Here is a 16,947-nt window from a genome sequence, read left to right as displayed (position 1 = left end):
ACCCCGGGGGTTTCCTGACGGCGTGGGGCTGCCCCACAATGGGAAACCCCATTGACCGGCCGGCGTAACAGAGCATCCCGCTGGCGGGCTGAGGCAGAAATGTGGTGCGGTGGGACGGAGCATCCCACCCAAGATACGTGAATATAGACGTGTAGTTAAAAAGAGGCTATTGTTATCTACCTACACAAATTGAGGCAAATCTTTTTGGAGCACTTTTATAAAATTTGTTGACAAATCTGGTACAAAGATTACTTTCAGTATGGTTGCAGATATTCAGCACTTATTACAAAAATACATCTTTAAAAGTATACCAATGCCATGTGACATAAGCTTCAAGACTGGTTAGCTTTGAATATTTTTTCTGCAGGTGTTTGTCTAATAAAATAAGACCTGACTCTACACATAATAAACTGAAATGGAAATAGCTATCACTAACACAGTAGAACAAAGACATTTCAACTCTTGTGCATGAGTCCGGGGGCATGAGCTAAAACATGAGATAATGCATTCACAGTCAAAATTAAACTTAATTACAGAAATTTCAATCAATAAATACCCATTATCACCTTAAATCAAACAAAAGTCTACAATCACACCTAGAAATGACGTTTTCTTCCTGTATATTAACCAAATACATTTTAAAATTACTTTCAGTAAAGCTGAAAGGTTGGTATTGATATTAAATACAAATGTCTATGTGGCAGCATGGTTGATGGAACAATTTTCCCAGTTACTGCTTGATCTTGTTTACTTGACATCACAAAGTAGTGCTACTCCACGTAGGATCCAGTGCTCAGGGGGCTGAACTGTTCGCAGGTCCACAGTGGCTGTGTAATTTAAGTCAGTTCTGATTGGTTTTTTGTAGATTGGGCATGAATATAACCGCGGATCTTTTGCACCTTGGCAAGAGGAAAGAAACAGCATTAGAAGGAATGGAGTACATTTACACTCTACCGATGTAATACACAGCATTTTCAGAATTGGGTATTTTTTTAAATCAGTAGGTTACTCTGAATCATGAAAATGTTGCTACAAATTAGATATTCTGTATTCCACATTCTAAATTTAAATCTCTGACTATTTATAAATTTTATAAATGCCCAGATAGCCAGAATTAGAAGGGAAATACAGCTTTCAGGAGGAATGTAAGTTTTTTTTGGAGGTTAAAGGAGTGAGGTGAGGCAAGTTCATGGAGGAATTAATGGAGAAAATTTGCAAATGAGATGCATTGGGAAATAGTGTAAGTAGGTGAGGATGGCAGTGATGGTTATTGGAATTTAGTGTGGGTCAAGATATATGCAGCAGAGGTTTGGATAAGTTGGAGTTTGTAAAGGGTGAAGAATACATTGCCAGTCAGAAGGGGCAAAATTCTCCCCCAACGACGCGATGTCTGCCGACTGGCGCCAAAAACGGCGCCAATCAGACGGGCATCGCGCCGGCCCAAAGGTGTGGAATGCTCCGCATCTTTGGGGGCCGAGCCCCAACATTGAGGGGCTAGGCCGGCGCCGGAGGGATTTCCGCCCTGCCAGCTGGCGGAAATGGCGTTTGGTGCCCCGCCAGCTGGTGCGGAAATGCAGCGCATGCGCGGGAGCGTCAGCGGCCGCCGACAGTTTCCTGCGCATGCGCAGTGGGGAGAGTCTCTTCCGCCTCCGCCATGGTGGAGGCCGTGGTGGAGGCGGAAGGGAAAGAGTGCCCCCACGTCACAGGCCCGCCCGCGGATCGGTGGGCCCCGATCGCGGGCCAGGCCACCGTGGGGGCACCCCCCGGGGTCAGATCGCCCCGCACACCCCCCAGGACCCTGGAGCCCGCCCACGCCGCCTGGTCCCGCCGGTAAATACCAGCTGTGATTTACGCCGGCGGGATAGGCAATTTTTGGGCGGGACTTTGGCCCATCCGGGCCGGAGAATTGAGCGGGGGGTCCCGCCAACCTGCGCGGCCCGATTCCCGCCCCCGCCCAATCTCCGGTACCGGAGACTTCGGCGGGGGCAGGATTCACGGCGGCCAACGGCCATTCTCCGACCCGGCGGGGGGTCGGAGAATGACGCCTATGATCTTTGGAGTGGCAGAACCCGGGGATGATGTAGGCACTGATAAAGGTTTCATTTGCAAAGGAGTTGAGACAGTGGTGAAGACAGGCAATGCTGCAGAGGCAGAAATAAGTAAGTCGATAATGGTGAACATTATTATAATAGCCGAGGTAAAACTAGATTTGTCTGAGAAAGTGGTGTGTCAAAAAAAGAAATTTAATGATAACTGCTTAACTTTGGAGAAAAAGAACCACATGAACAATCATGAGGGGGCTGGACAGGGTGGATACGGAAAAGTGTTCCCATTAATGGAACAATGGAGAACAAGAGGAACAGATTTAAGGGAATGGCAAAAGAAGCAATGGGAAAGGAGGAAAAGCTTTTTTATGCAGAAAGTGGTTAAGATTCAGAATGCACTGCTTGAGTGCATGATGGAGGCAGATTTAATAAAGGCATTTAAGAAGGAATTGGATTATTATCTGAAAGGGAAGAACATGCAGGGTTCCAGAAAGTTGGGGAGTGACATGAGGTAAATTGCTCCAATGGAGAGCCAGCACAGACATGACCAGCTGAATAGTCTCCTCTGGGCTGTAACCATTGTGATTCTGTGAACAGTAAGCTGCTATTTCCAAACTACCAATTTATAATTTTGTCTTTCATATGCAAATAAAGGAGAACTGTGTGAAGAAAAAGGTTAAGGGTTTTTGAAAATTGTGAGATTGGTTTACCAATAGTTGAACATCCAAGCTGTATATTCTCATAAATCTACATGCATGTATCAAAATTTGTCAGTTATTCCAGCAAGTCATTTTAAAATTGAGTCCAGAGAAGCATGGATTATTGACAATCACAGGTAGTAAATTCAAAAGCTCTTTTTTTTAAATCAATGTTCACCAATCTAAAATCCCAAGATGACAAAGTATACGTTTTGGACATCGGTTAGTGATATCTATTATATTACACTACTTTAATATGTTAAATTCAGCTGTTGGTTATTTTAAAGAGTTGCAAATGTATTGCATACTTACTCAAGTTATTCTGAGCCGAAATATGGATGACTGGTAGCAACTCAAATAGCACTTTAGGTTTAGATTCAATGAGCTTTGAATTTCGCCTATCCCATCCAGCTCCTTCCAGATACAGTCCATACACATAGACTCCCTCTGAAGGGGGAGCTGTGATGTCATCTTTCATCCATTTGCTAACTTCATTGCACAGAACCACACTGTCAAGTGCCCAACCTTTATGAGCACGAGTAACTTCCTGTTGAATAAAAATTAAAGAGTCACCATCACAAGTAATTTGTTTCATCAATAAAGTATAAATCAATTCTTCACTATCCTGCGTTTCCTAGTGTTACAGTACGATCTGTTGCTCTGTTTCTCTGGTTATGAATATGGCGGTCAATATGGTCGCCTTCCTTAATCCTAATTATGTTTATGCCTTAGAATCACCAGGTATCTCTCGATACCGCCACAAAGTTCAAACCCGAATCAAAAAGCCAATACACCAGTTAGTTAGTTCAAAGTCAATACTATTTATTTACACACACAGTAAGATCTACGCATGAACAGAGTACTACAAACTAAACTCTCTCTAACGCTAACGCCTATACTTAGCTTCGGTTGCCCACTCAGTCAGAGGAACAATGGCCGTTGTTTGGATCTGAGGTTGTTGGGTTCGAAGGGGTACAGGAGAACAGCTAAGGTCGTCCGTCTGGTAGTGAGCGTTGACCTTGGACTTACTTGCTTCTGGTGTAGCTGGTGGATGGGTCTCTCCGCTTTGAGAGCCAAATCCAAGAGAGAGATTCTCGCTCGGGGGTTTCTTCTTATACCCGGAGGGGCTTCGCGCGCTTTTGGGCCTTAAACTTAGCCCCAATTAATTGGGCCGCATCTTGATCACTGGTATTGATCTTGACCAATAAAGGGGTGGGTGCCCGGATGGTTGGGCGTGTCTTTGGTGGCTGTAGGCCTGGCTTTGTTTGTGCTTTTGGTTTGGGGAATTGGCGCCGGGATGTCTGGAGCAGTGTCGGTTGCTTGAGTGTCTTTCCTTTGTTCCCGGAGATGGGCCATCAATATGTTAATTGACCGACAGTTTCAGTTCCGTCTGGGAGCTGTTTCTCCAATATGCATACAGGCTCTGTGCCTGCTTGCTTTCCTAACATTGTCCATAGTTCCCTACATTCATTGCAAGCATCCATTTTGTATTCTGGAAGTGGCCATCCCAGATGGCTACAGATCCCCATCACAGTTGCCTTTTTATGACTTCCTAAAGCACTTTTTCAGCAACAAAAAAAAATGCAAAACAGCTAATATACAATTATTCAATTGATCGTATGGCCAAAATCTTCCGATCTCATTCATGGCTGGAATTTTCTGGTATGAACGCTTTTGAATGTTTCAATATAAAATAGAATTCCTTTGTGCATCTAAAATGCTATGCAAAATTACACATTTAATTGGGTGTGAGATTCCTGATGCGGTGCTTACTGTTCAAGTCAACATAATAACACAATTCTCTTTCTAAAACTTCAAAGAATTGATGAATAAAGTGTTCCTGAGTGGTTTAAAGATTAAGTTCTTCAGTTTTAAAGTAATTATTTTGTTCAGGCTGACTGAATCCATTTCTAGATGCTTCCCAAAGGAATATTAAGAAAAGGAATGCGTGTTTCAACTAAGAATCACGACTGCTTCTTTAATGTGCAACACAAGGGGCAGGATTCTCTGATCCTGAGGCTAAGTGTTGACGCCGTCGTAAACGCCGTCGCGTTTCTCGACGTCGTCAACATAGCCTCAGGAGCAGCAATCCTGACCCTTACAGGGGGCCAGCACGGCACTGGCGCGAACTACGCCGCTCCAGCTGCAGATTCGCGGCGTCAGATGGGCGCCGCGGGTCTGTGCATGCTCAGTGGGGCCAGCGCCAATGCTCGCATGTGCAGTGGCTCCCTTCGCCGCGCCGGCCTGAACGCAACATGGCCGTAGGGCTACAGGGGCCGGGGCGGAACAAAAGAGGCCCCAGCCCGAGAGGCCGGCCCTGCCAATCGGTAAGCCCCAATCGCGGGCCTGGCCACAGCGGAGGCCCCCCCCAGGGTCGGACACCCTCCCCCCACAAGGCCGCCCCCACACGCATCCACGCCGAGGTCCACGAGAAGGTGTGGACGGCGCCGGCGGGACTCGGCTTTTTTGGTGTCGCCGCTCGGCCCATCCCTGGCCGAGAATCGCCGGGGTGTGTCCCGTAGAGTGGCCCCCGACCAGCGCCAATGGCGCGATTTTCCGCTTTCCGGAGAATCGGCAGACCGGCATCGGGGCAGCATGGCACGATTCGCGCCGGTCCTGGCGATTCTCCGGCCCGGCCCTGGGGTGAGACTAGGGGCGCAATTCTCCCTTCTGGGGGCTAAGTCCCCATGCCGGCGGGAAAACCGGCGCCAACCACTCCGGCTTCAACAGCCCCTGAAAGTGAGGAATTCTCCGCATTTATGGGGGCTAGGTGGACGCCGAAAGGACCAGCACGAGTTTGCGCATGCACAGAACGGCTGGCCTGATCTTGCGCATGCGCAGGACGGCCGCCATATTTCCACGCATGCGCAGACCGTCCGGCATATTTTCGTGCATGCGAAAAGGCCCAGGGGCCTTCTCCCGACGGCCCCTGGGCAATATGGCGGAGCCCAAAGGGGCCCGGCATGGAGGAAAGAAGTCCCCCCCATGGAACAAGCCTGCCCACAGATCGGTAGGCCCTGATCATGGGCCAGGCCTACCTAGCGACCCCGCATCCCACCTCCCCCTCCCCCCCACCCCCCCCGAGGACCGCCCCCGCACACTCACCTACCAGGTCTCGCCGTGCGTGAGGTGAGTAATTCACACCGGCGGGACTGGCCAAAACTGGACGGCCGCTTGGTCCATCAGGGCCCGGAGAATCACCAGGGGGGCCGCTGGCAATGGCCCCCGACCGGCGTGGCGGGAATCCCGCCGCCACCCAAAAAATGGCGGCGGAGAATAGGGCAGCCGGCGTCACGGCACCAGGGCAGGATTCACGCCTCCCCCCCGGGGATTCTCCAGCCGGCGGGGTGGTCGCAGAATCCCGACCTAAGTGTTCCCACCAGTGGAGAATCGCTATTGGTCTCCGCTGTCACTAGGAGTGGGGCCCGGTATGAGAGTATCCCCCTCCATCATGCTAATTTATGCATGGTCGCAAGCTCGTTGGACTCCATTGGAATCCAAGTATTGGGCCATCAATTTGAGTGGTTGGTGCGATAGAGGTCCGGTGGCAGCCCCACCCCTCCCCCACAACGCAAATCATGTGTCCCTCCATCCCTGCTGACAAGGGCATACTTCCCACACCACGGGAATAACAGATCACCCTCCCCGCCCCCCCCACAACACACATGCATGAGGTTAAGCTGACAGCTCCTTACCACATCAAAAAGAGTCCCGTGCTTTCTGCTGTAAAAGTGAAGTGCAAGCACTTAGCTCCTTTTGATGCGGTGAGGAGCTGTCAATCATGGCAAGCGTGTTTATAAACATTGCAGCTAGCATCAAAGCAGAGTAATTGAGATGCATTCAAGCATGAAGGGAAATGTAAATAAACAAACCTCCTAAGCAGCTGTGTCTGGACCTATAAAACTGTCAATCACTGGCTAGTACAATGCATTGCTGTGTGAAATTGAATGGAAGATATGCATTGCTGTGTGAAATTGAATGGAAGATATGCATTTCACAGGCTGCCAAGGGATTTGAAGCCCTTTGAAGTTTACTTGGCTTTCCAGGAAGCCTCTAATATTTATAAGCACTGCTTTAAACACTTTTGTGTGAGGCAGCAGATGTTAGGGAAGGATTGGCGAAGATGCAGTGATTTTTCACTCTCTTGCCTGGACTTCTCTTCAGCTTACAAGAAGGGGTGACTGATGGTGGTCTCTGTTAGGATAGCATGCTGTGGGTGGTGTCATGATATCCACATCAGCATATCATGGTGCAATCACACACACACTGAAGGACAGGCAGTTGGACCAACCACATAACATCGCAGCCAATTACCAGTGAGAGCACATGCACTATAAAACAGGGAACACCACAGTTCCCGCTCATTCTACCAGGAGATAGCTCAGAGCGCAGAGCTCACAGCGTGCCACTCAGACATAGACCATGTGCTGAGTGCCTCACTAAGATAGTGATAGGGCTGGGTCCACAGGTTAGCTGGTGAAGCACGTACCCAAGCCAGTAGTTATTTGCTACCGTTGATTAGACAATAAAACAGAGTTGTACCATCTATAGCCGTGTTGGATCATTTGTGCATCAGAACACCCAACACGACAGGTGGGATGGAGGGTGACCTGTTAGTAGCGTGGTTTGGGGGGAGGGGGGGGGGGGGTGGAGGGGAGGAGAAGACTGGGGCTTTGAGCCAGTTAATCAAATGGATATAAATCACTCCTGCCAGCATGGGGCAGGTAGTGTGCTGTGACTGTCAGCGGGGGAATCAGAGCATCGCAATGGGTATGACAACAGACCCGTTTTCCCCTCGACGCTCCATTCTCTGCCCGATCGGAAATCCTGACACCGGTGTCGGGCAATGGAGAATCCACCCTCATTTATTTATAAAACAAATCTTGAAGACAGTGGAAAGGGATTCAGGCTAAATGTATGAAGGAAAACCAATCTGCTACTGCCTTTTTGCACCGCCGTTGAAGTTGAATATTATCTGTTACAGGTTTGCAGTTATGTGGTGACGACCCATGCGCTGGCAAAAGCCTGTATTTTCTTAAGTACCATGCCCCTTTAAGGATGAACTTGTGCTGTGGGGTATTTTGAAAGAAGGTTAATTCGTTTCCTAATTATGACATAATTAAGTTCCTTAATTCCATAATTAAGAAACCCAGTGGGTCTTTAGATTATACATGGAGATAAATACCTAGGAAAGAAAGTTAAATAGAAAGCTAATTACGGTGGGGTTGGATTTGAATCTTTTTTTTTCTGTTTGGTAGTTGAGACTGAGACTGGGTGGAGGGAAAGACACAAGCTAGGTTCTCTCCGAATGGGACACTTTTCTGTTTGACAGTTTTAGAATAGATCCCAGTGTTGAAGCAGGGCTCTGAGAATAAAGCAGAGACTGTGGGTGGGATTTTCCAGCCCAGCACCAGTTCTTCTGATCTCACCAGAAAGTCAATGCATGTTTGACTGGCCTGCCACATCCCCCATATTGGGTTCCGCCACGGCGAGCCGGCAATTCCTGGTCTGTGTTGCTGTGTGTTGTGTGCTACACAGCTGGGAACACAGAGAATTGAAGACAGGAAGAGCACGGGATTGTGTATCGGACAATACCCATTGCTGTTGCTGAAGTGGTGCCAGAGCCTACCAGACCACTTAAAAGTGTGGAAATGGGAGTCTCTGGGAATGCCGTGCCATCAGGACTGTTGTAACCCGAGGTGAGATGGTTTGTAGAAATGCCTTGATGATGTTGACCATTTTGTGAACTTCAGATGGAATATAGTTGCTGGTGAATGCAACGCAAGAGCCAAAACAATTGGATGGAAAGTAAGAGAACCTACAAAGCAAAGGTCATGTTGGACAGACTGAGATTGCGTGTGGTCCCATATTTGAGTTGGAAGTAATGCGATAGCTTGTAACGACATGAGGTGTATCTTTAGTGTATTGACAATTTGAAGCTGGCAATGGGACAGTGAAGAGAGCGATTTGGAACTGTCTGCAACAACACTGCAATTTTCTTTGGCGAGCAAGAGGAGCTCATGGTCACATGCAGCGGAGGAGCGTTTCAGAGGGAGGGACTGGGTCCAGAGGCAAAAATGGTGGGAGGACATCATGAAGCTTGTGACTGAACCAAATGCTGAAGATGGTCAAGGGGAGCCAAGCGCTGGCTAATAAGATGAAGGTCATTGCCATGTCCCAGAGTGATACAGGTCTTGCCTCCACTCACTTCAAATGTCAGAGAGACATTGCAGCAAAGATTGTAGATGTCTAGGGTGGCTATCACAGACATGTAGGATGACCTGTGGCCTTTTGAGACTGGGAAGAAACCCAATGCCTAAGACTTTGAAAGTAATGCAGTCTTCAACTGCAATGCAAAGAACTTGTTTGAGGAGGAATTTCTTCAGCCAGATGGTGGTGAATCTGTGGACTCTTTGCCGCAGAAAGCTGTGGAGGCCAAATCACAGTATTTTTTAAATTATAAATTTAGAGTACCCAATTCGTTTTTTCCAATTAAGGGGCAGTTTAGCGTGTTCAATCCACCTGTCCTGCACATCTTTGGGTTGTGGGGGCGAAACCCACGCAAACACGGGGAGAATGTGCAAACTCCACAGGGACAGTGACCCAGAGCCGGGATCAAACCTGGGACCTCGGCGCCGTGAGGCAGCAATCACAGTATTTTTAAGACAGAGCTAGATAGGGTCTTGATTAATAAGGGGATCAGGGGTTATGAAAAAAAAAATGAAAATGATGGGGAGAAGGAAGGAGAATGGGGATGAGAAACATATCAGCCATGATGAATGGCGGAACAGGCTCCAAGGGCTGAATGGCCTGATTCTGCTCCTATGTCTTATGGTCTTAACTCCTTCCAGAGCTCCACAGGGGACATGTGCAATATTTCTCTGGCAGCCGCTCATCATTGTATTAAAGAAATAAACGCTCTGTTCGAGAGGGGTAGATACTTATGCAATATAACTGACCCAGAGTGCAGACAGAAAGATTTGTGGTCTTTGACCATTGCAGGCTTTCCACATGTGCAAGATATTATAGAAACACATAGCTGATCATCCAACTCAGCAACCTGTTCCCGGTTTCCTTCCAGAGGCGCGATTCTCCACCGGCGGGATTTTCCGTTTTGCCGGCGCCCGGGGTTTCCCGACAGCATGGGGCTTCCCCACAATGGGAAACCCCATTGACCGGCCGGTGTAATGGAGAATCCCGCTGGGGGGGTCAGGGCAGAAAAGAGGTGCGGCGGGGTGGAGAATCCAGTCCCATATCCTTCCACATCCTTTGATCCCTTTAACCCCAAGTGCCAAATCTAACCCCTTCTAAAAGAATGTTTTCACCTCAACTGCTTTGTGATAGAAAATTCCACAGGCGTACCACTCTCTGGGTGAAGCAATTTCTCCTCATCTCAGTGCTAAATGGTTTACCCAGTTTCCTTAGACTCTGACCGTTGATTCTGAACATCCTTCCCAAATTTACCCTGTTTAGTCCGGTTAGAATTTTATAGGATTCTATGAGATACCCCCTCATTCTTCTAAACTCCAGCGAATATAATCCTAACCGACTCATCTCTCCTCATGTATCATTCCCGCCATCCTAGGAATCAGTCTGCCTTTGCTGCACTCCCTCCATAGCAATAACATTCTTCCTCAGATAAGGAGGCCAAAACTGCTCACAATATTCCAGGTGTGCCATCACCAAGGTCCTGTATAATTCCTGCAAGACATCCCTGTGCCTGTACTTGAATCTCCTCACTTATGAAGGCTAACATACATTTGCCTTCTTCATCACCTGCTGCACTTGCTTACTTAGCTTCAGCGACTGGTGTACACAGACACCCAGGTCTTGTTGCACATTCGCGTCTCTCAATCTATAGCCATTTAAATAATAATCTGCCTTCCTGTTTTTGCTACCAAAGTGGATAACCTCACATTTATCCACATTATATTGCATCTGACATGCATTTGCACACTCAATACACTGAAGCATTTCTACGTCCTCCTCACAGCTCACCCTCCCACCCAGCTTTGTGTCATCTGCAAATTTGGAGATATTCCATTTTGTTCCCTTATCCAAATCATTAATATGTATTGTGAATAGCTGGGGTCCCAGCACTGATCCTTATGGTACCCCACTCGTCACTGCTGGTCATTTGTATCTATTCCTACTTTGTTTCCTGTCAGCAAACCAATTTGAAAACCATCTCAATGCACTACCCCCAATCCCATGTGCTTTAATTTTACACACTAATCTCTTATGTGGGACTTTGTCAAAAACCTTCTGAAAGTCCAAATAAACCACATCCACTGGCTCCCCCATATCAATTCTACTGGTTACATCCTCAAAGAATTCCGGTAGATTTATCAAGCATGATTTCCCCTTCATAAATCCATGCTGACTCTGTCCTATCCTGCCACTGTTTTCCAAGTGGTCTGGTCTAAACTCTTTGACAACGGACTCTCGCATTTTCCCCACTACCGATGTCAAACTGACTGGTCTATAATTTGCTGTTTTCTCTCTACCTGACTTATTAAAGAGTGGTGGTACATTAGATACCTTCCAATCTTAAGGAACTGTTCCAAAGTATAAAGATGACCACTCATGCATTCACTGTTTCTGGAGCCATTTCCTTAAGTATGCTGGAATGTTGATTATCAGGCCTTGGGGATTTATCAGCCTTCAATCCCATCAATTTCCCCAACACCATTTCCCTACTAATACTGATTTCCTGCAGTTCCTTCCTCTCACTAAATTCCATGTTCCCCAACATTCCTGGTATCTTATTTGTGTCCTGCTTTGTGAAGACAGAACCAAAGTATGTATTTAAACAAATTTGTATGCAGCAAGCTCCCACAACAAGCAGTGTAATAAATATCAGATCGCCTACTTTCTAGCGATGTTAGTTGAGGAATAGACCATTCAGCTTTTATCAATTGAATGTATCTTCCTCCAGTTTTTGTGGTGGGATATGAACCCATGTCCCCAGAGACATTGCCTCTTCGCCACGGTCTCTCCCAATGGTATCAATCACACCCATGTGGAAATCATCGCTCCATGGAACCACCAGCTTGTCGTATTTATCAGCAGAAAGGGGTTTCACTCCATTAATTTGCAATTGGTCTGCAATCACAGGAGACATACCCTCCAGGTGAGTGCTTAGTTTCCAATGAGCGTTCATGCTTACATCCTACACCATTTCCAGGTATCACAGTTCTTCAAGCTCCCGCATGCCTGCATAGATGGAATCTGGGAGACATGGGTTATCTGCTTAAGTCCTGGCTGATAACACGTCTGTGGAGTGAAGCAGCAGTAAAACGAAGGTTTAACATGGGCAACATCCGGGTCTGTTGGAAATGAGGTTCCACTGCCTGGTGAGCTTTACAATATGCACCTCAAAGGGCCTCCTGAATAATCGCTATCTGCTGTGCATTGCACAACCTCCTGCTGCAGAGGGGGCAGAGGAAGCTTTGCCAACTGATGACCTGGAGGAGACACATTCCTCATCTGATGAAGAGGATGGGGATGAAGGAGCAAAACAGGTGAATCAGCAGGTTAGGTTCCTGCACCAGGTGCAAACAATGGAAAAATGCACAAGAGAGACTTGCGATTTCCTTATTCATACCGGATTCCAGGAAGCATGGATCCTTTGACAGGCCTTATGCTTTAGACTTCATACTTACAGGACCTCTACATCTTCTCCCAAGAACACCTCATCAGTGTTCATTGACAAGCACTCCATGCTTGCCAACCTAATTACAAAGTTTCAGTACTTCACTTTCCCCCATACAGTCTTGCAATTTATTCTGCAGGCACTCACACCGCTACCAGGAGATGATACTAATACCATCCAACACCCATAAATAAAGGTTTTGGAGCTTACCGTTAAACAGAAACTGAACTAGACTAGCCAGATAAATGCTATGGCTACAAGAGCAGGTCATAGGCTACAAATCCTCACCTCCCAACTCACTGAAGCTTATCTACAATCTGCAAAGCACAAGTCAAGAGCCTGCACACAGTGGTTAGCACTGCTGCCTCACAGCTCCAGGGACCCGGGTTCAATTCCCACCTGGGTGACTGTCTGGAGTTTGCACTTTCTCCCCGTGTCTGAGAGTTTCCTCTAGATGCTCCAGTTTCTTCCCACACTCCAAAGAGGTGCAGGTTAGGTGGATTGGTGATCCTAAATCGCCCTTAGTGTCCATAAAGGTTAGGTGGTGCTATTGGGATAGGGTGGAAGTGCGCGCTTAAGTAGGGTCCTCTTTCAAGGGGCCGGTGCAGACCCGATGGGCAGAATGGCCTCCTCATGTGCTGAAAGTTTTATGATTCTATGAGAGTGATGGAATACACTCCACTTGCCTGGATGAGTGCAGCTCCAGCAACACTCAAGAAGCTTGATACCATCCAGGACAAAGCAGCCCAATTGCTGCACATCCCTTCCAGAAACATTCACTTCTTCCACCTCCAACACACAATAGCAGCAGTGTGCACCATCTACAAATTGCACTGCAGGAACTCACCAAGGCTGCTTTGACAGCAACTTCCATACCCATGGCCACTATCATCTACAAGGGCAGCAACCACATGGGAACAGCACCACCTGGAAGTTTCCCTACAAGACACTCACCATCCTGACTTGGAAATAGATTGCCATTCCTTCACTGTGTCAAAATCCTGGAGCTCCCTCCCTAACAACACTGTGGGTGTACATATAGAACCATAAAATCGCTTCAGTGTAGAAGTAGGCCATTTGGCCCATCAAGTCTGCACTGACCCTCCGAAAGAGCGCCCTAACTAGGTCCACTCCCCTGCTCTATCCCCGCAACCCCACCTAACCTGCACATCCCTGTATACTAAGGGACAATTTTATCATGGCCAATCCACCTAGCCTGCTCATCTTTATAACACATGGTCTGAAGCGATTCAAGAAGGCAGCTAGCTCATCACCACCTTCCCAAGGACATTTAGGGATGAGCAATGACTGCTGGCCTAGATAGAGATGCCCAGATCCCATAAATGAACTTTAAAAATCCAGAAACTGAAAACATTAATTTCCGACAATATCATCTAATTGTTTAGACACATTGGGCGGGATTCTCAGGAGCCCGATGCGGAATCGGGATCGACAATCGGGTGGAGGTTGGATTCCGACACCAGAATCGGGGCAGGCGCCGGTTTGACGCCAGTTCACGATACTCCGCTCCCTCCAAATCGGCGTCACTTTGACGTGCACCGCACGCAGTCGCCATGTGGTTGGCTCGTCCTCAGTTGGTCCACCTGCAATGCTCCGCCCACGATGGGCCAAGTATCCAACGGCGCGTGTGGTCCCAACGGTCGGAAACCTAGCGTGCTGGCTGCGGACAGAGTCAAGCACCGCTAGGCTGGGCCGGATCCGTGCTGGTGGCCGGAGGGCTTCTGCTATGACTGGGGGGAGTGGGCCGCTGTGTCGGGGTAGGTGGGTATGCGGTCCAGCACGGCCGGTGCCATGTTTCCCGGCGCGATCGGTGGGGGCGTAGGCGTGCACGACTGCAGCTCGTCAGCCCTGGGCATGCGCGGCCAGGGACCCACTCTTCTCCGGACGTTCTCCGCGCGATCCGCTGGTTTCGGTGCTAGCCCATCACTGGTACTGGAATCGGTGAGGGATTCGAGACGATTTCCCACCGTGGAGCACCACGGATTCTCCGTTGGGGCCGGCACATAGCCTCAGAAACGGAGAATCCAGCCCTTTATCTATACTCACTAATACTCACATGTTTGAGGATTGAAAGACACAGTTGATGATACATAAATGCAGCTTTACCACAGCCTGAGATAGCCTGCACTGGATGTGGAAGCACTTTTATGGGTGGAAACTTACCAGAATATGGCAAAGTGTCAGGATCAGACTGAAAACAGGGGCAAAATTCTCCGGTATCGGCGCGATGTCCGCCGACTGGCGCCCAAAACGGCGAAAATCAGTCGGGCATCGCGCTGCCCCAAAGGTGCGGAATGCTCCGCATCTTGGGGGGCCGAGCCCCAACCTCAAGGGGCTAGGCCCGCGACGGACGAATTTCTGACCCCGCCAGCTGGCGGAAAAGGCCTTTGGTGCCCCGCCAACTGGCGCGGAAATGACATCTGCAGGCGGCGCATGCATGGGAGCGTCAGCGGCCGCTGACGGCATTTCCGCGCATGCGCAATGGAGGGAGTCTCTTCCGCCTCCGCCATGGTGGAGACCGTGGCGGAGGCGGAAGGGAAAGAGTGCCCCCATGGCACAGGCCCGCCCGCGGATCGGTGGGCCCCGATCGCGGGCCAGGTCACCGTGGGGGCACCCCCCCGGGGCCAGATCGCCCCGCGCCCCCCCCAGGACCCCGGAGCCCGCCTGCGCCGCCTTGTCCCGCCGGCAAGGTAGGTGGTTTATTCTACGCAGGCGGGACAGGCATTTTAGCAGCGGGACTTCGGGCCGGAGAATCGCGGGGGGGGGGGGGGGCCAACCGGCGCGCCGCAATTCCCGCCCCCACCGAATATCCAGTGCCAGAGAATTCGGCAACCGGCGGGGGCGGGATTCACGCCAGCCCCCGGCGATTCTCCGACCCGGCGGGGGGTTGGAGAATCTCGCCCCAGGTGTGTAACTCTCCAGTTGCACAGACCAGGGGCGAAATTCTCCGTTTTCGGCGGAAAGTCCGCCGATCGGCGCAAAAAACGGCGCAAATCCGACTTGCGTCACGTCGGAAAAATGGGTCGATAGTCTCCGGCCCGAAATGGGCAAGCAGCGACGTAACGGGATCCGCGCTTGCGCAGTGGTTCACGCCGTGCAGCGTCATACGCGCTGCACAGCGTGACGGCTCATAAGGCCGCGCTGCTCCCCCCCACCCGACCGGAACACCCGACCGCAACACCCGACTGGATGGCTGGCCGTCGCTCAGCCCCGAGGTTCGAGTCACGCGATGTGGAGGCGCTCCTGGACACGGTGGAGCAGAGGAGGGGCGCCCTGTATCCCGGGCACGGCCGCATAGTTGGCCCACGCCACAGCCGGCGTCTGTGGAGGGAGGTGGCAGAGGCCGTCACCGCTGTGGCCCTGACACCACGGACAGGCACCCAGTGCCACAAGAAGGTGAACAACCTCGTCAGAGCAGGCAGGGTGAGCCTCCCCCATATCCCCCCCTCCCCCATATCCCCCCTCCCCCATATCCCCCCTCCCCCATATCCCCCATATCCCCCCTCCCCCATATCCCCCCTCCCCCATATCCCCCCCTCCCCCATATTCCCTATATCCCCCATATCCCCCCTCCCTATATCCCCCATATCCCCCCTCCCTATATCCCCCATATCCCCCTCCCCCATATCTCCCCCTCCTCCATATCCCCCCTCCCCCATATCCCCATATCTCCCCCTCCCCCATATCTCCCCCTCCCCCATATCTCCCCCTCCCCCATATCTCCCCCTCCCCCATATCTCCATATCCCCCCTCCCCATATCCCCCATATCCCCCTCCCCCATATCCCCCCTCCCCCATATCCCCCCTCCCCCATATCCCCCCTCCCCATATCCCCCCTCCCCCATATCCCCCCTCCCCCATATCCCCCCTCCCCCATATCCCCCCTCCCCCATATCCCCCCTCCCCCATATTCCCCCCCTCCCCCATATTCCCCCCTCCCCCATATCCCCCCCTCCCCCATATCCCCCCCTCCCCCATATCCCCCCCTCCCCCATTTCCCCCTTGAATCCAGCCCTAACCTTAACCTCTGCAATGCACGTGCCACCGATGGCGTGCATTCATATACCTGCCTAACACTGTTGCCTTTTACCCCTGCCCCCCCCCCCCACAGGAGAAGCGCGCACACAACAATAGGGAGCATGTGAGGACTGGAGGAGGGCCCGCTGATGAGAGGCCACTGACCGTACACGAGGAAAGGGCCCTGGAACTGGCTGGCGGACCTGAGGACCGGGAGGTTGCTGATGCAGAGGTCGGGGGCGTACTAGCGAGTGAGCCACCGAATGCCCGTCCCCATATCCCCCCTCCCCTATATCCCCCTCCCCCGTATCACCTGATCACTGCCTGATGTCTAACCATGCATGCTTCATTGTGTATCGCATGACCAAACATCCAGGCACCCATCCCCGCAGATGCAGACCGCCCGCAGGATGCCCCTCGGAGACCACAGGAGACGGAGAGACCCGCACCCTCCAGCATGCGACGCCCGCAGGATGCCCCTCGGAGACCACAGGAGACGGAGAGACCCGCA

At 50.5% G+C, this 16,947-nt stretch overlaps 1 protein-coding gene across 1 annotated transcript in view; it reads right to left on the bottom strand.

Annotated features, from left to right (window-relative positions):
* Positions 1-201: 201 nt before the first annotated feature.
* The window catches only part of dnah5 (dynein, axonemal, heavy chain 5), a 521,599-nt gene continuing 504,853 nt past the window's right edge, over positions 202-16,947 (bottom strand). Inside the window, exons 78-79 of the mRNA XM_072509474.1 lie at positions 3,056-3,290; positions 202-899 (exon numbers count right to left, since the gene is read on the bottom strand). Of these exons, the coding sequence (XP_072365575.1) occupies positions 748-899; positions 3,056-3,290 (387 nt within the window). The 3' untranslated portion in view covers positions 202-747. The remainder of the gene's footprint in view (positions 900-3,055; positions 3,291-16,947) is intronic.

This window comes from Scyliorhinus torazame, chromosome 6 (assembly GCF_047496885.1).
Source record: "Scyliorhinus torazame isolate Kashiwa2021f chromosome 6, sScyTor2.1, whole genome shotgun sequence".
NCBI lineage: Eukaryota > Metazoa > Chordata > Chondrichthyes > Carcharhiniformes > Scyliorhinidae > Scyliorhinus > Scyliorhinus torazame.
This window is presented reverse-complemented; position numbering and strand designations above follow the sequence as displayed.